This window comes from Achroia grisella, unplaced genomic scaffold (genome assembly GCF_030625045.1).
Source record: "Achroia grisella isolate CSIRO2021 unplaced genomic scaffold, CSIRO_AGI_Agris_v1 utg1107, whole genome shotgun sequence".
NCBI lineage: Eukaryota > Metazoa > Arthropoda > Insecta > Lepidoptera > Pyralidae > Achroia > Achroia grisella.
Genome location: NW_026712578.1, coordinates 272892 through 298898, shown reverse-complemented (window position 1 = coordinate 298898; position 26007 = coordinate 272892). Strand labels below are relative to the sequence as shown.

Genomic DNA, 26007 nt, shown 5'->3' with positions numbered 1-26007 from the left:
CGCTGTGTGAATTGTCCAGGCATATTATTAATAAGTGTGAAGCAGACGAAGTTGCGTGGGTCAGCTAGTGTAATAACATTACTAGCTGTATACTGCGGCGATGCTCTCGTGGAGCTCAGCATTGTACTCACTGATAATGTAGCTATATCTTAATATTAATATTATAAATGAGAAATTTTGTGAGTATGGATGTTTGTTACAATTTCACGCAAAAACTACTGAACGGATTTTGATTAAACTTTACACTAATATGGCTTATGACGATCGGTGGTCTAGCACACTGCTTTACGTCCGATGGTCGCGAGTTCGATTCCTCGCACGGCACAAACATTTGTATTCATGAGTATGATTGTATCAGTCTGAGTGTTTTCTATGTATAATATGTATGTATTAGGAAAAAAAATGTACTTGTATTAATTACCTAGTACCCGTAACACAAGCTTTAGCTAGCTTAACTTGGGACTAGATGGCGCTGTGTGAATTGTCCTGAGATTATTATTATTATTATACATCCGAATAACATATAGGCTATAAATTTAACCCGAATGAAACCGCGGGCATAGCTAGTAAATAATATAGTATTGATTTTGACTTTATATACTCTTATATACTTAATACTAAATCAGATATGTCGGGACACACTAGGAACTCCCAAAAGGCTTTGAACTAACATATGCTTTTACCGCCGTTTAGACTTATACATCGAGCATAAACTTGTTATCTGGGTTACATTAATCATGTCTTGCTCATTTGGTCCAATTCCATAAGAGATAGCGGAAGAAATAATTTCACGTTTCATTATTTTTGACATTTGACAGCCTCGGTGGTGTAGTGGTATAAATACAGCTTTATTAACCGATGGTCGTGAGTTCGATTCCTCGCATGGTACATTTGTATTCGTGAGTATGAATGTATAATAGCACCACCCACTCTCTTCCCGTGGGTGTCGTAAAAGGCGACTAAGGGATACATCGACCAGTGGACGGGAAGCAGCGTCCTACTGAGTACCTACCATCATACTGCGATCGCCAACCCGCATCCCAAGCGTAGCGATTATGGCAATATCCCCCCAAAAGGATTTACACAAAGGCCCCGGCCCCCAGTCCCCAGCCCCGCTAGTCTTGATCATGGTAGCGGTCATGGAAACGGCGGGGCAGGGGGCAGGGGGCAAGACCAGGCTACCACAAACGACAACCACTGGCCTTGAGGGGGAAAGAGGATTGTTAGTAATGTGGACTGATGGTGTCATTGCTAGCAATGTACCATGTCAGGTTGACCTCCACGCGGTTCCCCCTGGAAACCATCGTTATAAATTACTGGTGAATTTGTCACGATGGGCTAACTGACCTGACCTCATGCTCATCTTATCATCCTCCACTGGTGCCCCGCCAGCGTAAACCGTTAGCGCAGACGGGAGCACCATTCCATTATCATCCATTAAAAAAAAACCACTGGCCTTGGCAACATACAACGTTCAAACACTACGGACCGACGAAAAGCTAACTGAACTGGAGGAAGAGTTGAGCAGATTGCACTGGTATGTCGTGATATTATCTGAAGTCCGAAGAAAGGAGGAAGACTCGATAGTCCCGAAATCGTATTTGCTATATATAATATATATTTATTTACAGATACAAAAATGTACTCATATAGTTATCAGTTGTCTAATACCAATAACATAATCTCTGCTTCGCTTGGGACTAGATGGCGCTGTGTGAATTATCCTGAGATATTAATATTTTTACTCACTCAATGTAACAATTCGCATTTCTGAGTGTGATTTTGGGTGTTTTCTATGTAATATTTACGTATTTACAATATATATATATATAAGTATAACTATCAGTTGTTCTGTACATATAACACAAGCTCTGCTTACCATGGGACTAGATGGCGCTGCGTGAATTGTGATATGTGTACTGAATAAGTCTTTTCAAACAATTAGACTCGATTCCAAATTTTTTTTTTACGTAAATTAATCTTGTTATATAATATTTTGAATAATGAATTCCGCTATGTCTTATGACTTAAAACGCCGAAGATCCGTGCCAAAGTGACGTGGCGAAACCCTATTCAGATCCTCGTGAATAAGGATACGCAGTTATCATAATAGCATTTTAAATATATTAAACATTATACAGATTGTCGGTCTGTATATACAGCTTCCTTACTAAGATTAAATATATAGATTATTAGAAATATTATTTATTACAGTAATAACCGTGGACAATTCACACAGCGCCATCTAGTCCCAAGCTAATCAGTGCTTCTTTGTGAGTACTAGACTGATATGCATAATATTAATAGAAAACGCCCAGATCGATACAGACAATCCTACTCTTGAAGGGGGAAAGGGGATTGTTAGTAATGTGGACTGAATACGAAAAATTCCTGTAATTTATCACGATGGGCTAACTGACCTGACCGCATACTCATCTTATCATCCTCCACGGTGCCCCGCCAGCATAAACCGTTAGCGCAGGCGGGTATATATATATATTTGTATCGTGAAAGGAATCGAACCCACGACTGGAGGTATATATAGTATATAGGGAAGTAGCTTCTGCTGTCTGTTCGCTTAGATCTTAAAAACTACGCAACGGATTTTAATGCAGTTTTTAGCCACAGATAGAGAGATTCATGAGGAAGGTTTATATGTATAATACATGTACACCCGTGTGAAGGCGAGGCAGGTAACTACTAAAAAATGAACATACATACTGTTGGCGCGGTTGTACTATATTTGGCCCAATATATTATTTGCTACTAAAAAATGAACATACATACTGTTGGCGCGGTTGTACTATATTTGGCCCAATATATTATTTTACTATAGCAACCCTGGAATGATGGTATTTCAGCGGGCCATAGACAATATATCAACCGTTACATATTCATATTCGAAATTCGCCAACGATCATTATACGCATTATCACACGCAATCACTGTAACCTATTTTCAAGTAATAAAAAACTAGCCAGGAATATCCGAGTTTGTTTGTACCAGCAAGATCCTCTTCTCACTAAAAGGCGTAAACACATACAAACATACATATATAGTGCTAGCTGAGCCCGCGATTTCACCCGCGTTAAATTTCAATTAAAAAATATAGCTTATGTTCATCAGAATCAGTTCAGTAGTTATTACTATGTATGTATGTATAAATAAACTTTCGCGTTTATAATCTTATTATTAAGATTAAGATAAGATATATCTACATCTATACATATAAATAAAATTGGAGTGTCTGTTTGTAATATTGAAATAACCGTTTTTTACTACATGCATATGAATATAAATACGGTACATACACCAAAATAACATTTTTACAATTTTTGTCTGTCTGTCTGTCTGTTTGTTCTGGCTAATCTCCGAAATGGCTGGACCGATGTTGACGGGACTTTTTTTGGCAGGTAGCTGATGTTCCATAACTTAGGCTACTTTTATTTTAGAGAAAATCTTTTATTTTACAAAAATAATGTTAAATTCCACGCGTACGAAGTCACGGGTACAGCTAGTCATATATACGTATATCTTACACATAGTTCTCCAAATTAATTTAAGTATAATTTTTAAGTTAATCCCTATTTCAAACGTTGTATCCCAAGGGTTGTCACCAACACAAAACTTGCCAAGTAAAACTTACTCTATTCACTAATAGAGTACACATAAACACTAAAATGATAAACACCCAAACTCAAGGGCTGTCACCGTCCGCGCCGCCACTAAAATAGTTGTGCAATTAATTCGCGCGGCGTCCGCACACTCATTACTTTAATGAGCGAGACGTGCCGGACTGCCAACCCTACATGTAAAGCTACGTTCACACAACACAAGTTGATATTGATAAAGTTTATCGTTAAGTTTGATAGCGTTACAATATACTTTACTACCCAACTTCAACCCCAAAAGTTGGTCGATACTGGTTGAATTTTGTTTTTAATTTAGATTTCTGACTTACTTGTCTTCAACCTTAATAGTTGTTCAATTCTTGCTCACATTAAAAAAAATATGTATTAATTTATGTTTCTGACTTACTCTCCGGTGATGTAAATATCAATAACAAGCCGAATTGACCGATAAGCTTGCACCTTGATAGCATTATAATAATATAGTAGTACATTACCCAACTTCAACCCTAAAAGTTGTTCAAATCTGGTTGAGACTAAAAAAAATTGGTTTCATTTATATTTCTGATTTACTCGCCGGTGATGTAAATAACAATAACGGCCCAGAATAAAAAAAAGTGACCATTCAAAAGTGTTTGTATTGAGTTTATTTTAATAAAGATTATTTCTATTTCTACTAACATTATGCCTCGGTGGTTTAGCAGACCACCTTACGTACTATGATCGCGAGTTCGATTCCTCGTTTGATACAAACATTTGTATTCATGAGCATGATTACTGAGTTTTGTATATGTATGTTATCTAAGTATTTATATCAGTTGTCTAGTACTTATAACACTCGCTCTACTTAGCTTACTTACACACAGTATATATATATATTATTAATAATGATACTGGACAAAACAACAGGACAGCCGTGAAAAGTCGGGTAAATAAGTATATACTTATTTACCCGACTTTTCACGGCTGATTGCGGCTGAACGTACATACGTTATCTCTCGAATTCTATAGAAATAAATCTTATATATAATATCCTCGTGTCACAATGTTGGTTACCATACTTCTCCGAAACGTCTTGACCGGTTTTTATGAAATTTTATATGCATATTCAGTAGGTCTAAAAATCGGCTACTATCTATTTTCACACTTCTAAGTTATTTATAACAACAACCCTATATATCAACCCCTATATTTTAATAGCGATATTGGTACTTAAGATTATGGCAAATCAACGTTAGCCGGGACTGCGAGTAATTCTATAAAATTCGAGATATTATCAAATACTATATAAATATTATGTTTTTAAACAAACTTTAAAATTATACTTTACACTCTGTTCATATAAGGTAAGTTAATATTGATATAATTAAGATTAAAGTATGTATAAATACAAAATGGTACAGACTTGTTTTGTTCATTAGATTTACGAACTAACAAATTAAAATATTATAACTACGCTAACAAATTTTGCTAAAATATCTATGAAATTACTTAATATCAACATCTTTCTTATCCCATTTATTTGTGGTAGGCATCATGGTTTTCTCTTTCATTCATCACTGTTCGCTATATAACATTACGCTACGACCAATAGAATCGAAGTATCAGTTAAAAATGTTGCAAAAACGGTGAAAATTATTCATATTTGAGAGCTTCCGTTGCGTGCGCTGCGCAAACGAAGTCGCGGGTACAGATATTGTATAGATAAGCGACCAGCAAGCAGTCCTCGCAAAGAGGCCGCAACAATATTATCACTTAGTTCTCACATGAACACTATGTTTCAGTTAAGTTACATATTTACAGTTACATATTTGACAGCCTCGGTGGTCTAGTGGTTTAGCACACCGCTTTACTAACCGATGGTCGTTGGTTCGATTCCTCGCACGGTACAAACATTTGTATTCATGAGTATGTCTGTTTGTATCGGTCTGGGTGTTTTCTATGTATAATATGTATTTATTTACAAAATAAAATGTATTCATGTATTTATATCAGTTGTCTAGTACCCATAACACAAGCTCTGCTTAGCTTGGGACTAGATGGCGCTGTGTGAATTGTCAAAAAAAAAAAAAAGTTAAAAGTTGCAACATGGCAGTATGTAAAAAAACAGAAAAAATCTGACTATGCAATAGGAACCAGTGTGAACAGAGCCTAACCTTGCTTCGCCTTGATTCTACTATAGTGTAATATAAGCCTAACACAAATTAAGGCCGCATGTATATTCATTAGAAGTCCTGCGTTTTAAAAACGGTCCAATAAACTAATTAGTTAGCAAAAATATAACTTAGACGCTAACGATTCGCAATAAGTTCAAGGTATTATATCTTTTAATAATATCTCAGTATAATTAACACAGCGCCATCTAGTCCCAAGCTAAGCGGAGGACTATACAACGACGGCCACCTATTACCATCGCACCGCTCGCCATCGACAGGGAATTCATTCCCACACGTTAGAACCTAAGTGGTCTCGGACAGTGCGGTTTCAGAGGAGCTTCCTCCCGCGTACACTTAGATTGTGGAATGAACTACCTGCCGAGGTTTTCTTACGAGACTACAGCATGGGGTTTTTTAAGAAGGGTATATTAAGGTTTCTTAAGGGTCGGCAACGCGTCGTGACACTCCTGGTGTTTCAGGCGTGCATAGGCTACGGTAACTATTTACCATCAGATGGGCCGTATGCTCGTTTGCCACCATAATAGTATAAAAAAAGCTTGTGTTATGGGTTTTTGTTAACTGATACAAATACATATATAATAATAATTATAATATACTAAACTCGAAATATTGTTAGTATGGACAGATGTTCGTTACTCTTTCAGGCAAAAACTACTGAATGGATTTTGATGAAACTTTACAGTAGTTAATAATCTCAGGACAATTCACACAGCGCCATCTAGACCCAAGTTAAGCTAGCTAAAGCTTGTGTTATGGGTATTAGATAACTGATACAAATACATATATATTTTTTTTTGTAAATACATACATATTATACATAGAAAACACCCAGACCGACACAAACAATCATACTCATGAATACAAATGTTTGTGCCGTGGGAGAAATCGAACTCGCGACCATGGATCGTAAAGCGGTGTGCTAGACCGCTAGACCACCGAGGTCGTCAAACTTTATAGTAGTTAATACATCAGAATAACAGTGTAAATACTAGAATAACAATATACATTTCATGCGGGTTTACCGCGGGTACAGCTAATGTATAATAAACATATAAAACACTCCTTATAAATAACTATACTCAGGGTTACAAATTTTTTACCATGCGAAGAATCGAACCCGCGACGCGAAGTAAGGCGACGTGCTATTAAACCAGCGAGTTTAATATAATTTGTTCATTCAATTTACAGGCATATACCCTATATCAAATGATGCCCAAATCGCATATATATATTAATTGAGGCTTCAAAAGTCACAGATTTCGGCCGATTAATCATAATATTAAAGCCCATTCACACCCTAGAGTATCGTGCGAACTATGATGAATGGACGACGTCTATTACACATTCATGTTTAAATATTATTTAGATCCTAAACCTAATGCGAGGGATATTTGATCAACCTGTATTTCTCCCGGGAATTTTATATAATAAATTTACGAAATAAACTATTTAAAATTAGGTGACTTTTGTGTTGTGTTTTAAAAAGGTTTTTTTTTAAACCCAAACGGGGTCAGCCGCCTAACAGTGCGTAAACTGTACAGTTATCATTTGTTTATTATAGTAAGAAGCACTAATTATGGTGACGACTTAGGTTTTGAAGCCAGCTACCGCAAGGGAAACCCCAAGTGACTTGTGACACCAGTGTAGGTTTAAAAGGCCTTAGAATCCATTAACACTCATCTTCACTACTTGCAGCTTCCCCCAGGCCCCACTAAGACCGGGATAAACCCATTTCTAATACGATTGACTTTAGTATTCAAAACACAACCGGCACGCTCTGCGCTCGTCGACTGAATGCCGTGGCTCACCCAACGAAAGAGGATTATTCAACTACCGACCTCCGTTTATAAACCAAAGTCAGTTTAGTAGGTCGGTCTATAAACACTAGATGGCGCTCTTTATAATATTTGTTTTATTTTTACATTGGGTACTTCATTAGTACTAAAAACAAACTACCTTCTTTTAATATGTTTTTAAAATATCGGATTTTTTCTACAATATTGATGTGAACTCTAACATTATTATCGACTAACTTTTGCCCGCGGCTTCGCTCGCGTTAAGAAGTATTATTATTATTAGGTATATAGTTTTTGCGGCTTTACACAGTTACAGTACTTTCATACAAACTTTCATCACCTATTTTATCCCCTTAGGGGTGGAATTTATTAAAATCCTTACGTCTTAACATCTACCTGCATGCCAAATTTCAGCCCGATCTGTCAAGTGGTTTGGGCTGTGCGTTGATAGATCACTATGTCAGTCAGTCACCTTTGAGTTATATATATTTAGATTTGCAAATGTATAGGCATACGAAGCCGCAGCATAAGTGTATGTAATAATGTGAATATGCCAACAAAACACACGTAATGGCGTTCTCCCTTTGATTGATGTTTTTTGTTGTAATAAGAAACAGATCTGTAACGGTTTGGATAATGTGTTTTGTGAACAGCCTCTTTGAGATGCGCTTTTGTTCCGTGGTAATCGTTTAAGGCGGTAACTGGATGGTTGCGATGCGATGCGATGCGATGCGATGCGATACGATGCGTTGCAGTGCGTTAAAGTCACAGATTTCGGCCTGAATTATTATGTATGTGCCATTTGGGTATCATTTGATATGGGATATATGCCTGTGATTTGAAGGAACAAATGAATCTAATATAACCCGCTGGTTTACCAGTTTAGCACACCGCCTTTCTTTTCGATGGTCTCGGATTCGATGCCTAGCCTGTGCTAGGCATCGAATGCAGGCATTTGTTTTCTAGTACAGTATGTTTGTATGATTGTGAGTGTTTTCTATGTTTGTTATGTATTTACTCACAAAAAAATTAAGTAATTATATCTGTGAAAGTGTAACACACGCGTAATGGCGTTCTTCCCTTGATTGATTCTTTTTGTTGTGGTGATCTGTAACGGCCAAACCGTTACAGATCTGTCTGTAATGTGTTTTTGGATGGTTGCGGTGCGATGCGATACGATGCGTTGCAGTGCGTTCAAAAGTCACAGATTTTGGCGTAAATTAATATATATAATATTCATAAATAAAGAACCCAAAAAAATCCTATCTCATACCAAACATATATGTATATAACTGAGTACTTAATAAAATAATTATATATGCATGATATACAAAGCAACCAGATCAAAACATCAAATCAAAACACGGTGTAACTGCTCATTATCTTCTACTTCTTCCTTATCCCATTTATTTGTGTATAACTACTAACTAATACAAATATTTGTACCGTGCGATCGAAGCCGCGACCATCGGAAGTGCTAAACCGCTGCACCACCGAGGTTCCACGTATTCGACGTACAAAAATCACAGTGGCATTATCCAATAAATAGCATTTACGATATCTGTTCCACGTCACGTGGTATTCCCATCACGTCCGCGGACAATCAGCATTCACACGACACTGCTATTCGATAACATGTGTTTGTAATTTGCTCTTTCTACTAAGGTTTATGTGAGGGAAAGGACCGGAGGGCGACATTAGTATAGCTTACTATATCTCTATTGACGGTCTACCACAGTACGGTGTAGCACAACGCCTTAGTTCCGATGGTCGGTTAGATTCCTGGCACGGCAAAAATGTTTGTATTCATGAATATGATTGTTTGTATCTGTCTGGGTGTTTTCTATGTATAATATGTATGTATTTACGTACGTAGTTATCTAGTACTCATAACAAAAGCTTTAGCTAGCTTTACTTGGGACTACATGGCGCTGTGTGAATTAACTTGAGATTATTATTATTATCTATATCTGATGACTACATTATTGCGTATTCGTCAGGTAGTGGTTTGGGCTGTGCGTTGATAGATCACTATGTCAGTCAGTCACCTTTGAGTTATATGTATTTAAATATCAGTTGTCTAGTACCCATAACACAAGCTTGCTTAGTTTGGGACTAGATGGCACTGTGAGAACTGTCCTGAGATATTATTATTATTATTATTTGCTGATAACACAATTTTCTGAGGGGAAGGAGATTGTTAGTAATATGGACTAATAACCCCTTTGCTAATAGCAATGGAGACAGGTCCACCCCCATGTGGTTCACTCTCGAATCCATCGTGATATTATTCATGGTAAATTTACCACAACGGGCCAACTGACTGTACAATATTTATTATTGTACAGTCTTCCTTTGATGATATATATGTAATATATTATACAATAAAATAAATCAAAATCAAAAATAATTAATCATGTAGGACATTTTTATGAACGTAAATTTTTCTATATTAATATTTTTTCCCTACAGTCCACAGTTAAATATAGAGATTCAATTGAGAAGAACTGGCAAGAAACTCAATAGATTTTTTTAATAGCCAGTTATTTTACTTTGTGTATTTATGTAGGTGTCTATGTCTAACATTAAATGAAAATTCCGTGCATGAACTACTATTGCCATGCACGTTTATCATTCAAGTAATCGTTTAGTGTGTAATAAGTTTCCTCAGTAAACTATATTATATTTTTTATATATTTTAGAATATATATATTACATATATATATTAAATGAATACTTAGAAATGTAGTATGTAATTTAACCAACGAGTTATACAAGGTTAATTAGAAATTATCTCGTTTGTAAATAATTGTATTAAACTAAGATTAAACTAAATTTGTTTGTTAAGATTATGATCGTAGATTATTGTCTGCCCTTGTTTCGAGAGTAGTTTCATATTTCTACTCCATACTAATAAGACAGCGTAAGATTTTCTGTCTGTCTATTATATTTTTACTAAACGGCGGAACGTTTCTTAATGAAATTTGATGTAAAGATAGATAAATCACTTGAATAGACATAGATTATATCTAATCTAAAAAACAGACGTATTTAAGGGTAAGAACTGTCTGAAAGTATTGTTTGCTTGTTTGGATAGGTTATCTCTGAAACTGCCACTTGAATTCGAAAAACTTTTTATATTATTCTGTCTGTAATTATACTATAACTCTGAAATATACTATAATTTTTTTTACTTGTGTTATGGGTACTAGACAAGATGGCGTTGTGTGAATTGTCCTGAGATATTATTATTATTATTATTAAAAGTTTAAAAATGAATAAATAGGTTTTCGTATATAGATAAATAATTTATTTCTCTATTCAGATGAAACCGCGACGTACAGTTAGTCTGATATTTCGTCTTCAAATTTGTGAACGCAAGTTTACACGAATACAACTTTCTGATTAATTCAAGTTATATTCGAGACTCACTAAATGTATTTGGAATATTCGAGCGACAGCGCCGCAGATTATTCTGTGTTATGATTAAAGAGCATATATTTGAAACTATGTGTGCCCGCGACTTCGTGTGCGTGTTATAGTGAAATCGACCAAATAAAGAAAAACTATGAATATCATATTCATAATCAACAGCCTAAAAATGTGTGTCAAGCTACTAGTTTTAAATATTATGATATTTCCATACAAACTTTCATGTCCCCTTTCAACCCCTTACAACCCTTTTTCGCATTAAAAGGTAGCCTATGTCCTTTCTCAGGGTCTAAACTATTTGTGTACCAAATGTAATTTAAATCAGTTCTGTAGTTTCAGCGGAAACTGAGACAGACAGTTACTTTCGCATTTATAATATTAATCAGCATTAGAAACGTAATAGTGTCATGTATTATGTTAATAATATGACATTGGTGATAATTCAATATTGATTAAAATAGAATAAGAATAAAATTCTTTATTAAAATATAAGCACTTTTCAATCACACGTAGTTTTTTAATCTACTGCTTATTTGGAAAGCGACTCATCACAAAAGGAACGAGCGAGAAACTTGTGTGTTGCTCTTTTGTTAATATATTAATGTAATTTTACATTTTCAAAATGAAATGTATGAATATAAACTACCAAGTTGTACTAATTCATTGGAATCAAAATATTAAATACACAATCAACTAATTAAGTAATTAAATAAGATTAAATCAGTCATAGTGATTGGAGCAAACCAATCCCTACAAGCAAGGCCTCGCCTACTTCCAGCATCAAGCAGCTTGATATATAAGCTATCAGTTGAAGGGTGACATAAGATAATGAAATTACACAGCACGAAAGCATACCATCAAATTCAAATTCAAATTCAAAAATCATTTATTCATGTAGGACATTTTAGCCGCTTATGAACGTCAAGTTTTTACATTATATATTTTTTCCCCTACCGTCCAGTTCGTATATAGATCCAATTGAGAAGAACTGACAAGAAACTCAATTGAATTACTTTTTTTTTTATACAGTTTATTTACTGATACTACTACTAATACATAGGTATTTATATAGGTGTCTATGTCTAAGATTAAATGAAAAATTCCTAGTCCTGTGGAATGTTACAATCTAATATTTATGAAAAACAATATTCCAAATTATCTCGTCTTTTACAGATCCACCCTCGGCCCCTATGATCACTGGCTACATCCCCGGGACAACCCTTGCTGCTGGTACTGTACAGAAACTATCCTGCATATCAAGTGGCGGAAACCCCCTGGCGACGCTCACGTGGTTTAAAAATGATAAAAAGGTAAGTGAAATTATCAAGTCATAAACGAAATATTTCCTTTCGAAAGTACACTCTATCTTGAGGAGATAAAAACCATCGCTCCTAAGAATATCCTCCTAACAATTCTTGTCTTGTCCCTAGGCAGCGAACTCTGAAAAAGGGCGAGCACAATAGATCTATGTAGGTCGCAGTGCTACAGGTCCAAGCACCTAACAATATATCTGATGACAACATCTGTTTTTTTAATAGAGAATTGCAATAATTCATTTATTTATTCATCTGAGTCGTGGAGACAATTTATGTTAATTGGAAAGTTAAGTAACACTACAAATATTTCCAACAGATTCATGCAGTGACTAAAACTACGGACAAATCCGTGTCGAGTGAGATATCTATATTCACAAACGTCACAGACAACCAAGCTCAATATCGATGTGAAGCTACAAACAGCGCCACAGAAATACCCTTGTTCGAGACTGTCACGTTAAATGTACATTGTAAGTATAAAAACTAAGCTCATTTTATATTTCACTAGCTGTCCCGGCAAACGTTGTTTTGCCTTAAAATAAAAAAAAAATTTAGGGGTGGACTACCCCTAACATTTAGGGAGATGAAAAATTTCATGAGAATCGGTCGAGCCGTTTCGGAGGAGTATGGGAACGAAAACTGTGACACGAGAATTTTATATATAAGATAACCTAAACTTACCGATAAGTAAGCCTATTACATCCTCCGCTATAGAGATGCCCTTGTTCAAGACCTTGTTGCCTTAAATGTACATTGTAAGTATAAAAACTAAGCTCATTATATAGCTATATATATATAAGCCCTTATATTTCATACCTTAAGTTACTGATAAGCTAGCTCACACTCCGATACACACGTTAATTGTAAGTTCCACTACTGAAATACTTCCATTTCCATTCCATACGTTACACAGAGATGATCAAAAAGTACATTGGGTAATATTTATATTAATTACTAAGCATAAAATACAAAATTCTTTATTCAGGTAACACAATTTTTTAATATATGTATGTATCTACATATATATTAGCTTACTAATATCAATATTCAGATTATATAAATATTTAAAGTAACCATTCAGTTGTTGAAACCTCCTTTGCAGCATAAGAAATTTACTGCTCGGCATAAGCAATGTATAAATAAATATAAATTGCCAAGTAACTTCAATAACGAAAATAAATAACATTTAAGTAGTACAAATAATCTGTACGTAATTTAAAATTTTCGCTATGAACATAAATATATAAAGTTCCGAAGCAAGCCTAATCTCTTTTAAAAGTTCCATAAATTTTGAGCTTACTAACTAGTTTGAAGCAGCGTGTATTTAAGTAACGTATAATAAACTACAGCCACGTGCCATTACATAGTTGGCACTTTTGTACTTTGTCACATTAAACATTTATGTTAATTAATCTAATTTTAGTATTTGGAGATGCTAAAAATGTTACTTTGACAAAGCACCTTTATAAAACAATATGCTTTAACGATACACGTACCTTAATTACATTAATTAAATTGAACCTTCTCCATTGTTATACAAGTATCTTGCTACATCCATCTAGCTACAGCTCATGACGAGATGTATGTACATAGATGTCGCATATTCTAAAATAGAATGGCAATTTTTTAAATGCAAATTAACTTAATTTTGAAACTTTAAATAATTTTCTTTAATTCTATAATCCATTTAGAATGTAAATTCAGTTAAGAATTGGATTGCTGTTTCTTATAAAAAAGGTAGAAATTTTTCATTATTTCGATTTTGTGTGAATATAATTACAAAATGAAGTAAATATGATATTTGAGAGCATCCTTTGAACACACATGTATTTTAACATAGTAACTCCCACGTTATGAACACCAAAGACTTTTTGATAAAGACAAAGATATTGAATCTGGTCGACATGAAAAACTATTAGTTGACGGTAATGGAAAAGAGGTATAACATATTTAATACTAGAGAAATCACTAATGAAGGTAAAACAAACGACATGTTCACAAACAACAGCTAATTCGTTTACCCACTCCATATATAGTTATAAGATTATAATAGATAAACGATTTACTGATGCCTACAACAAAAATGACATAATAACAAACAAAAAACACATAACAACAAAAAAAGGATCCAAATCTGAGATAACAAATAAGAGTGATAAAACTACTAATGAATTTCTTTCTAAAACAGTTGCTCCTGAAGCTGTGAAGGTTAGAGCTGAACCTGAAGAGTTGAAGCCAGGAAACGAAGCAACCTTATACTGTGATGCTGCGTCCAGTAACCCACCAGCAACCTTGACTTGGTGGCGAGATGGAATACCTGTTCAAGGTGAGTACGACGACTTTATAAAGATGCTAAAGAAACCGTAGCCGACTTTACAGGTTCCATAAACAAAAATTGTGATAAGAGCAGAGAGTACTTAAAACCCGCAGAAGAACTTGTGGGGCGCCTGAAGTACAAATCCTGCCTAATAGAGCAAATTCTCCTTTAGTCTAAGGACTATAACTATAAGGGTCTAAAACTTCAGCCCATCATAACGTCGATTCTCGTTGGAATGGGACAGAGAATTGATCGGAGAGACAACGTCTATGCTCCAAGTACTCAAAATAATAAAAATGCTTATTTTTTAATATATATGTTTATAAAAACAGGTCTTCCAATGCAACTGAAGAAAGGTCTACATGGTGGAACAGTATCGACGATAGAATTAAAACTGAACATCACAAAAGATTTAAACGGAGCAGTGTACACATGCCAAGCAATGAACGAGGTGTTGCAGAGAAGTGTTCATGATGCACTGGCGTTAAAAGTATTATGTGAGTAAATATTATGTCTATATAAAATATAATAATAAAGGGATGGATGTAAAGGTAGGGGACGCCCTAAGAAAAGATGGATGGATTGTGTGAAAGATGATATGAATAAAAGAAGAGTATGTTTAGATATGACGACCGATAGAGAGCAGTGGAAGAGAATGACATACTGCGCCGACCCCAAATAATGGGATAAAGGCAAGGCAATGAAAAATAATAATAAAAACCCTGGAAGATCCAACGTCATCGAGTCCCAAACTAAGTAGATACGTTATAAACACACCAATAAATTATTTTTCATTTATCTATATTAATAATGTGGACTAAACATTACGTTATCACGTGACGCCCGTGATAATACTCATACGTTAGCATTCCGAAGAAAGCAGTCATGCCTCTTATCCTGCAGTTTTTTTTTTGTAACTATTACATATTTTTTTTATATTATGACTCGCCAAACTGCATAACAGTTTCTTGGCAAGATATAGCTGAAGAATTAAATATACATATATCCAGATATTTAATCAAATTAAAGTCTTTTTTTTTTAATATTTTTTTATTCATCTGAAAATATCCATGTAAAACTAATTTCTTATTTTCAGATGCGCCAATATTTGATGAAACTACACCTGACACAACAGTGGGAGTTGAGAATGAGCCTCTTATTATAGTGTTGAGAGCAGATGGAAACCCCGGCAGCATCACATACACTTGGACCAAGGATGGACTGCCTATTGCTCAGTCATCATACACTACAAGTAAGTATTAGTAATAATATCCTAACAATTATAGTCCATATTTTATCGAATTACCCACACGATGTAGCTTGGAAGACTTCCAAGATATGTATATTCAATGCTTGATGATGTCGTTCATAGACGAAACACGTGTCGCAATATGTGTGTAGACTCAATAACGGTCGGAATTTGATCACCACTAGAGAAGGTCGTAACGGTAGTCAAGTTTCCACACCGAATATTTGTGATCTCAGACATGCTAATTTTAGCGGAAGTTAACAGAATAATATAAATCTATTAAGTAGTAATTATAGTCTAGTTGAAACCCGTTACGCTGCCTGCAATATAGCCTATGTTATTGATTAATAACGTATATATTTGTAGGTAAAAAGATTTTATAAATCGGTTCAGTATTTGTTAAATTATCGTTATCGTTTAGAAACGTACAGATAATAAAATGTTTTTTCGTTTTTTATAATACTAGCTACTACGTGAAATATAGCCTGTCCTATTCTGATGTATAAACTATATTACTGTAAAGTTTCATCAAAATCCGTTCAGTAGTTTTTGCGTGAAAGAGTAACAAACATCCATCAATACTCACAAACTTTCGCGTTTGTAAGATTATAAATTACAAACCCGATCAAAGACAATATAATATTTTCAGTAACAACTTTACCTGACCATTGATTCCGAATAGAAGAAATGTTTGTAAAAAAAATATAGTTTGTATTAAAATAAGTACAATAAATTGTGTAATAAATCATAATGTTCGTAATAACAGATATCCTAAATGACTTTATAACTTTGAATCAGCCAAATTTTGATAATATCCGTTAGTAATAAATAGTTTAATAACTGTTAAAAATATCACTTTTATCAAATTAATACTCACAAACTTCGTTCAGTTATTAAGTACCTATATTTCATTTTTCTTCAAATTTATTTACTCTATAATAGCGGAACCGTAAAGTATTTTCTTCCCTGATAAATTATATTAAGGAGCGCGCCCATAAAGAGATTTATAAACAAACTTACAAACGTTAATCAATTTTATTGATCAATTAAATTGTGACGGCATAAAAGTATAATCGATTTATGTTTTGTTCAAATTTACAACAACAGTTTATTTTGTGCTATTTATGTAATGTTACAAAATATTGGTACTATATACCCGCTCTGGCTTCGCGTGGGTGTACATGTATTATACATGTAAACCTTCCTCTTGAATCACTGAATCTATTGCTTAAGACTACTTTAAAATCCGTTGCGTAGTTTAAAAGATATATCCGAATAGACAGCGGAAACGATTTCATTTTGTACTATATAAAGTTTAATTTTTGCAAAAAAAAAACATTTTTTAATTTACTACATGTAGTTTTGCAGTATAAATACTTTATTGTTAATGAGTCAAATAAAATCAACAGTCAGAAATAAATACTAGAGAAACATTTATCAACATTTTTAAATTCTAATGAAAGTCAATTAAGCACAGTTTAGTTTTATTTACCTGTTCCAAAAAGCAAAACAAAAAAAATATGAACGTAAAATTATTTTGTACTATATTTTTTCCTACCGTCCAGTATCTTTAAGTTAAGCAAAAACAATGTTCTCTTTACAATCAAAATAATGTAAAAAAAACTAACAAAAGTCGGACAAGCCGGACACGCAATAAAAAGTCTAACTATGTCCGGCTTTATCCGGACACTTGGCAACACTATTAATAAGTCATATCATCCATATATGTATAAAACTCAGTCCAACAACGATAAATCACGACGATTCGAAAAAATCGCATTCCCAGTCACATTTCTTTATTAGATTTCCAATGAAACAATACCTTCAGGCAAGATCGATAAAAGCTATTACAGAAATAGATGAGTGCTCACTGAATAATGTATTGATTTGATGAAAGTCTTAAACAAAATCGAATATTATTAAACACATTTGTGTTGAGAATTCAGCTGAGAGTGCCCTTTTGTCTGTTAGTAATATTCGGATGTCTGGTAATAGTTTATGAGATCGGATTGACAAACAAGCTGACGATCTACCTTAGGGAAAATTATAACACGAACACAGCTTATAAAACAACTTACTGCTATTGCAAACAGAAGAGTTTTTGAAAATTGTTCGTATATTCATTATTGCACTTAGAAAATACAGTATTGTAATAGTATAGAAATATTATGAACAAATGAGGACTTTGCTACAACATTTTTCGTCCAGTCAACACAAAACATTTTTTATTTAGATAATAATCAGAGCAAGTAACAAATACAATATCAAAAAACACTAATCATAAATTGTAAAATCCAAAACATACAATCTCATAAACTATTACCAGACATCCGAATATTACCAACAGACAAAAGGGCACTCTCAGCTGAATTCTCAACACAAATGTGATTAATAATATTCGATTTTGTTTAAGACTTTCATCAAATCAATACATTATTCAGTAACGATTGACAAACAAGCTGACAATCCACCTGATGGAAAATTATAACACCACACCTTATAAAACAATCTGTTTGACGCCAATAAAATACTATTATAACAAACAGGAGAGTTTTTGAAAACTTATGGATGTTTATATATTCATTATTGCACTTAGAAAATACAATAATATTATAAATTAGAAATAATATGAACATACAAGGACTTATTGCTAGAATATATTTAATTCAGTCAACCCAGAACATATATGGAATACATAATAATCAGAGCAAGAAATAAATACAATATCAAAAAATAGTATTTGTAAATTGTATAATCTAAAACATACTAAAACTATTGAAAGTTAAGTGAATATTAAAAGGTAATACATAAACACCAAAATAAATAAAATAAAACAGCATAGCTAAAAATAAAATAAAATAGGTTCACAATTTTCCTTACACAATTTTATTTTATTTTGTTAAAATTTAATCTTTGTAACAAAATTGATTAAATTTTAACAAAATAAAATAATATTTTAATTAATATTAAATCCTAACTACAGTATCAGTAATAGTCATCCATACGTAGCCTGTAGACATACTGGTTATGTAGAAAAATTTGCTTCATATTTATATATCTTTTTTTTGACATTTCTCATTTATATTAGTGCACCGCCAACAATGTTTCTCTGCACAACTCATGGTTGCCTGGTAGATAACGCCACATGGTGTTACGTCCACCAATTGTTATTGTGCATTAAAGTTAAATAAATAAATATAACAGAAATATTCTATCATACTAATGTAATGAATAATGTTTGTTATTCTTTCACGCAAAAACTACTGGACCGAATCGAATGAAACTTAACACACTTAATACACACAACATATCTTACATTGGATTGATTAATATGAAACTTTCTTCTTCTTCTTCAAATACATTTAATTTAAGCACTTTTGAATAGTCATAATTTTTTTTTAATCTACTACTCATTCGGAAAGCTGTCTCATCATAAGAAGAACGAGCAAGAAACTTGTGTGTTGCTCTTTTAAATAATCCTCATAAGTTCACATTTTTCAAGTCGAAACGCGTGAATACAAACTACCAACCAGCACTAATTTATTAAGATCAAATATAAATACACAATAAGACTGAATCAGTCCTAGTGATTAGAGTCCTACAAGCAGCACTCGTTCACGAGTATGACGTATAGTCATCCATCACTGTGATGACTATCACCAGCAATCACTATTAACTAGTTAGATGGATTGTCATATGGGATATCTTTCTCAATTAACTGTGTTATACCTAGCTTACATTTTTTTTAACAGGTGAGAGAATAGTCTCTGAAGGCAGTATGCTGAACATCACAAGATTGTCAAGACATGATGCAGGAGTTTACATTTGTGAAGCAGTTAACTCGCAGGGTGCAGCCGTCGCTAACATTTCAGTATCCGTTCATTGTAAGTATTTACTAGTTAATTCTATGAAATTGAATCAATCATCAAATTCAAATTCAAATTCAAATTCAAATTCAAAAATCATATATTCATGTAGGACATTTTAGCCGCTTATGAACGACAAATTTTTACATTATAATTTTGTTTTTTCCCTACCGTCCAGTTCGGTATATAGATCCAATTGAGAAGAACTGGCAAGAAACTCAATTGAATTACTTTTTTTTTAAAGCTAGTTTATTTACAATGTATTTTTATATAGGTGTCTATGTCTAACATTAAATGGAAATTCAGTCCAACATATCCTTCAATTCCATCATATCTATATGCCGAAGAACTTTATTATGAAATACTAGATTTAACTTGCTATTCCTAAGTATTGTTTAGAAAAGTCAGTGGGTTTTTTTTATGGGAATAGGTATAAAAATTTACAATAAGATACCAAAGGATATACTGGAATTACTCTTAAATAAATTCAAAACATCTGTTAAATCATATTTACTCAGCAAGGCCTATTACTCACTAAACGATTACTCGAATGACGAGCGTACATGACAATAGTTGTACATGCACGGGATTTTCATTTAATGTTAGACATAGACACCTATATAAATATACATTGTAAATAAACTGGCTTTTAAAAAAAAAAAGTAATTCAATTGAGTTTCTTGCCAGTTCTTCTCAATTGGATCTATATACCGAACTGGACGGTAGGGAAAAAAATTATAATGTAAACACTTGACGTTCATAAGCGACTAAAATGTCCTACATGAATAAATGATTTTTGATTTTGAATTTGAACACTTGTTTTATACTGCATACTTATATAAAAATTAATTAACCATTTTAATGTTAGATATAGGCACCTTTGTAAATAAGCATTGTAAATATACTCATATGAAGAAAAAGAAATTCAATTAACTTTCTTGCCAGTTCTTCTGAATTGAATCTGTATACTGAACTGGACGGTAGTACATAAGCGTCCAAAATTTCCTACATGAATGATTTTTTAATTTGTATTTGAAATTAATTCAAATTTGAATTTATTGCAATAAACTTAATATCAGCACTTTTGAATAGTCATATTTTTGGTTCTACCATTCATTCGGAATGCAGATTCATCGCAAAAAAAATGAGCAAGAAACTTGAGTTTTGCTATTTAAATTGTTCCAAGGATCCTAGACCAAACTTCCCTCTTTATTCGTTTAGGTTTAACTAGATATATAGAAAAACTAGACAACTTACTATTTGGACCTCTCAATTACGTGCAGATACCAATTGTAATCGCAATTCTGCCATCCGTTAGTCATTTTCTCTCGACCATTGGTTGTGGTGAACGTAATAATTGAACTGACCACACTTAGCACTCACTTTAAATGGCGACCCCACCGCAGTCACTCAATTTATAATTGACTAGCTGTGCCCGCGACTTCGTCCGCGTGGAATATACGACGATTAAGGAATTTACATTTCATTCCCTATTTTATTTTACCACCTTAAGGGCAAAATTTATATCAAGTACTTTATACTTGCTACTTGCACCGGTTTCACATGGGTGTATATGTATTATATATATAAACCTTCCTCTTGAATCACTCTATCTATATAAAAAACCTTCAAAACCATTTAAAGATTTAAGCACATTTAGACGGACAGACAGCGACAGCGACTTTGTTTTATACTATGTAATGATGATGATGGTACTCAGGTAACATATTACTATTATGACTTGATACTGTAGTTTTCACTAATTTAGGATATTTTTATAGATAGTTTCTATTCATACAAATTCTTAAATATGTAAAGTCAATACTTGTTTAAAAGCCCAAAGGTCCCAATTTTGCTCATTTTTCTAATGCTGAATCTGCATTTTTAATGGGAACTTGAATAAAAAATTTAGTAAAAGTGCTTATATTTATTTGAATAAAGATTATTTCTATTTGAGATATCGTATTAACATCGCAGAGAGTATAGTTATAGTTCATCTTTTGTTGGTTGTGGTATTTAAACCTAAAATGTTGTAGGTTCGGTTACCCGACACCAAAAAACTTGTCTCTCAATTTATATTTCGACAGTTAATGTTCCTGAATACCCCATCTGGGAAAACATAGTGATTCAGTGTTGCGAAAAATTGCTTTCACGTTATATATCTGTTTTTGCTTTTATTACTTTTATTGTATATTTGTGAGCAGTTTTATTTATAGATCTACCTGCATGCCAAATTTCAGCCCGATCCGTCCAGTGGTTTGGGCTGTGCGTTGATAGATCACTATGTTTTTTTTCGGACTACTCTAATGCTGTTGGCCGTAGCTGGCCTTTACAGCTTCACCGGACGTTATGGGGCGAGTGCAGATGGCACTCCAAACCAAGGAAGGACTTATGGAGCGGCTGAAGGTCAACTCCTGCCCGACGGCTACGACTTTAGTCTGAGGGCACCACTAGGGGTTCGAACCTCGGCTCAGGCCGTCGTAATTTCGATCCCCGTTTGAATTGGACGGGGGATCGATCGGAGGGGATCGCTATGTCAGTCACCTTTGAGTTATATATATTTAGATATTGATGAATTTATTCATAATATAATAACAGTTCGGTGCCCTTTATGAAAGATAGACCTCTGTAGAAAATATTATAAGTTTATTAATAAAACTTCATTCGTGTTTCGCAGAATATAAAAGTTTTATATTAGTATAGTGGCCTTAATATAATTTAGTATAAATAGAGTAATAAATAAGAAGTATGAAATAATTAAATTGAAGACAAACACAATAATAAATCTAGTAGAAATGCCAATAATGTACAAATTCTTTATTGACTGTTATCTGCCTGGACGTATCTGTCTCGCCTATTTCAGCCTCCAAGCAGATTTCTCTTCAAATTGTTTTTCTGTTTAAAGTTTGAAATATTATAGTGAAATTATTAGATAATAATTACTGAGAGCTTAGTTCTAATAAAAGTCGATGAAGGCTAGTTTTGGAATATGTACAATCGGTAGTATTCTACGGTTACATTATCCACATTAAAAGCTAGTATTCAATCTAGTAACAGACGTAACAGAATCAATTTTTGTTATCCCATATTCATGTAAAGTAAATAGCATAAGATTTCGCTTTAAGGAGTTTTGCCTTCCCAGGTACAAAAATATGTTTCTTTTGTCCAAAAGTTCTGGACGGGACGGGAAATAATTAATTTAATTCTGTTACAGAACCTAATATGGTACTTTTAAAAATTTCTCCAAATCTTGTCCCTAAAGGTCTTATACAGCGAACTCTAAATAAAAAGAAAGCACAAGTAGATCTCTGCAGGTCGCAGTGCTACATGTCTAAAGTACCGAGGAATAGCCAAAAACCCATAATTAAAAAAAACTATTCAAATCTTGTGGCAAATAATAATTTAATAGAATTAAAATAATAGAATTAAATTCCAAATATATAAAAATAATTACAATTATTAAGAATCAAAATGAGCTCAATACTAACTTATAGGAACCTACACTTATTTTCATGACCACATCTGATGTGGAAAGTTCATCTACTATTAAGCCACTACTTTTTGCACTCCTAACGAGTTCCCCAATCACAAATGAGCCATTATCTTGATGACTAGTGATTTGTAAAATACTTTTGTTTTAGATTCAGCCAGTATAAAGTTTGTTGGTCAAACTGCTATAGTGAATCCAAATGAAGATGTAACATTATCGTGCGCAGCTACAGGTGAGTGGCATAGTCATTTTTATCATCTAATAACCGAGATAATCTTTGTAGAATAGAATATTGTCGCAATATGAGTGAAGATTCAATAACGGTCGGAATTTGATCGCCATTAGAGAAGGTCGTAACGGTAGTAAAGTTTCCACACCGAATATTTGTGGTCTCACACATGCTAAATATAGCGAAATTAAACAAAATAATAGTAGTGAAATGATCAAGTAGTGAAATTGACTTCCACAAAATAACACATAATTCGATTAAATAGAATAGGATTTTTGACACAACAATAATGTCATAAAAATACAAACAAAAATTTGCACACATTATAAAACAGACAACAAATTCGTCTGTGTAGGTACCTCTATCTCACGTAAATCAACCGCTAAGAAGCTTGCTATCTTGTATTGCGATATTGCGACTGCTTTGTTAGCTGTGTTTTGGATATATGCCAGTGAAATTACAGGATACAGAGGCATTTTAGTTCTCCGGTATCACAGGCATCACATGATAACGTGATGTCGTAGTGCTGTATAAGTATATAGGTGACGATTATCACTTTCCAACAAATTGGGCTATTATTACATATTTCTTCTTTTAAGTGACCTTACCAATGATTTAATACAAGAATTGTTCTACTTGTATAACATGAAGATTAACAAATTTATCTTATTTAATAAAAAGTAGCAATTATTAATTATGGTAATATTTCAGGCAATCCACTAACAGCAGATCACTTCAAATGGGAAAGGAATGGGCATATTTTCGATAATAAAGTTGTAACTTTTGACGCTAAAAATTTTACAAGTCACCTTCAAGTGTTGAAAGCAACAAGAAACGACGTGGGAGATTACAAGTGTATTGTTGATAATGGTATAGGAGAGAAGGCGAGTCAAGATGTCATGCTAGTAGTTAAATTCAAGCCTGAAATGGACTCATCACCCAGTCTCGTGAAATCTGCGTCCAATGTTGGACAAGTGGGAAGGTTAACATGCAAGTAAGTGTATCAGTAATTTTATTCTTTAGTTGAATTGTCCTTTTGATCTGATATAAATAATTAGATATTTTTTAATAACAATATCTCAGGATAATTCATACGGCACTATCTAGTCACAATCTAAGCAAAGCTTGTGTTATAGGTAGTAGACAACTGATACAAATACACAGATATAATATACATAGAAAACATCCAGTCCGATACCGATAATATAACTGTGTGTTTGTACCATTCGAGGAATCATACCTACGACTATTAGGCATTTGTTAAACCTCTAGAACATCGAGGCCAGGCAAGGCACTAGAGGCTACGTGAATTGTCCAGGCATATTATTTTTTTACAAAAGGTTATTGTACTGGATGCTAACAAGCAAGAATTTTTATTCTATTTTCTTTTTTTATTGAACTAAAGTTGTCTCATAGAATCTAAAGTCAATTAAATAATCAAATGCTTTATTTTCTACTTTCGCTTGTACACTGGCAAATATTGACATGTTATTCTTTTTAGATGTAAAGCAGCTCCTGCGCCTAACTTTACGTGGTCCAAAAACGGCGCTAAACTACCAGTGAACACATCGACCAAATATTTCGCTGAATTTCATAAAATTGACGCAGTAACGTACACCTCTGTATTGCTTGTAAATGATGTTACAACATCTGACTATGGGTCTTTCGAGTGTGGAGCCAGAAACGATTTGGGATTCAGCACTACTTCTGTGAAATTGGATATCACTAGTGCTCCAGGTGAGAATATAGATTCTTAAATTTCTTTTACTACTTATTCACTCTTATCAATATTTATATTTATATCTATATCTAATATTATTTTGATATTTTTACAGATCAAGTAATATCAATGACTGTTACCAACATAACTCACAACTCAGTGACAGTGGAATGGGTGCCAGCTTTCGATGGAGGTCTACCTTCTTGGTACAGGATAAGATACAGGTAACTATATTTTAACTATTATCACTTCAGTAGATCAACTTTTTAGAGCAGGCTCTAACCAAATCAGGTCTCAAATACCATACCAAATCGGATACCAAAATCCGCTCTACTCGTGTATAGTTGTATTACAAATAGATAATTATTCCATTTTAATAAGTTGTATTATTTTAAAAAAATTGTTCTGATATACTTTAGCAAGAATAACTAATGTTTTTAAATATTTTGCAGTAGTAATGACAAATATATTTTAAAAAAATATTTGTTTAGACAATTGTCCAACCCCAAAATTATTGAGTTAAAAATCCTGACATTTGTTCAACCAAAAACCAAGTCAGTTTGGAACCTACAATTCAAAACAGAAATTTTAAGGGATTTTTAGGTGGACTAACTGACCTGACCTCACGTTCATCATATCATCTTCCACTGATGCCCCGCCAGCTTAAACCGTTAGATCAGGCGGGTGCGCCATTCCATTATCATCCATAAAAAAGTCACTTCTCATGTCAATTTCATTATACATCCATTCAGATCGCCATAACAAATAGATAGTCAGGCATTTTTC

At 33.5% G+C, this 26007-nt stretch overlaps 1 protein-coding gene across 1 annotated transcript in view; it reads left to right on the top strand.

The window, feature by feature from the left end:
• The window catches only part of LOC131849342 (nephrin), a 328927-nt gene that overhangs the window by 284571 nt on the left and 18349 nt on the right, over window positions 1-26007 (top strand). Inside the window, exons 12-21 of the mRNA XM_059199397.1 lie at window positions 12208-12344; window positions 12667-12820; window positions 14539-14676; window positions 15000-15164; window positions 15764-15919; window positions 19669-19800; window positions 23424-23504; window positions 24213-24495; window positions 25003-25238; window positions 25337-25445. Of these exons, the coding sequence (XP_059055380.1) occupies window positions 12208-12344; window positions 12667-12820; window positions 14539-14676; window positions 15000-15164; window positions 15764-15919; window positions 19669-19800; window positions 23424-23504; window positions 24213-24495; window positions 25003-25238; window positions 25337-25445 (1591 nt within the window). The remainder of the gene's footprint in view (window positions 1-12207; window positions 12345-12666; window positions 12821-14538; window positions 14677-14999; window positions 15165-15763; window positions 15920-19668; window positions 19801-23423; window positions 23505-24212; window positions 24496-25002; window positions 25239-25336; window positions 25446-26007) is intronic.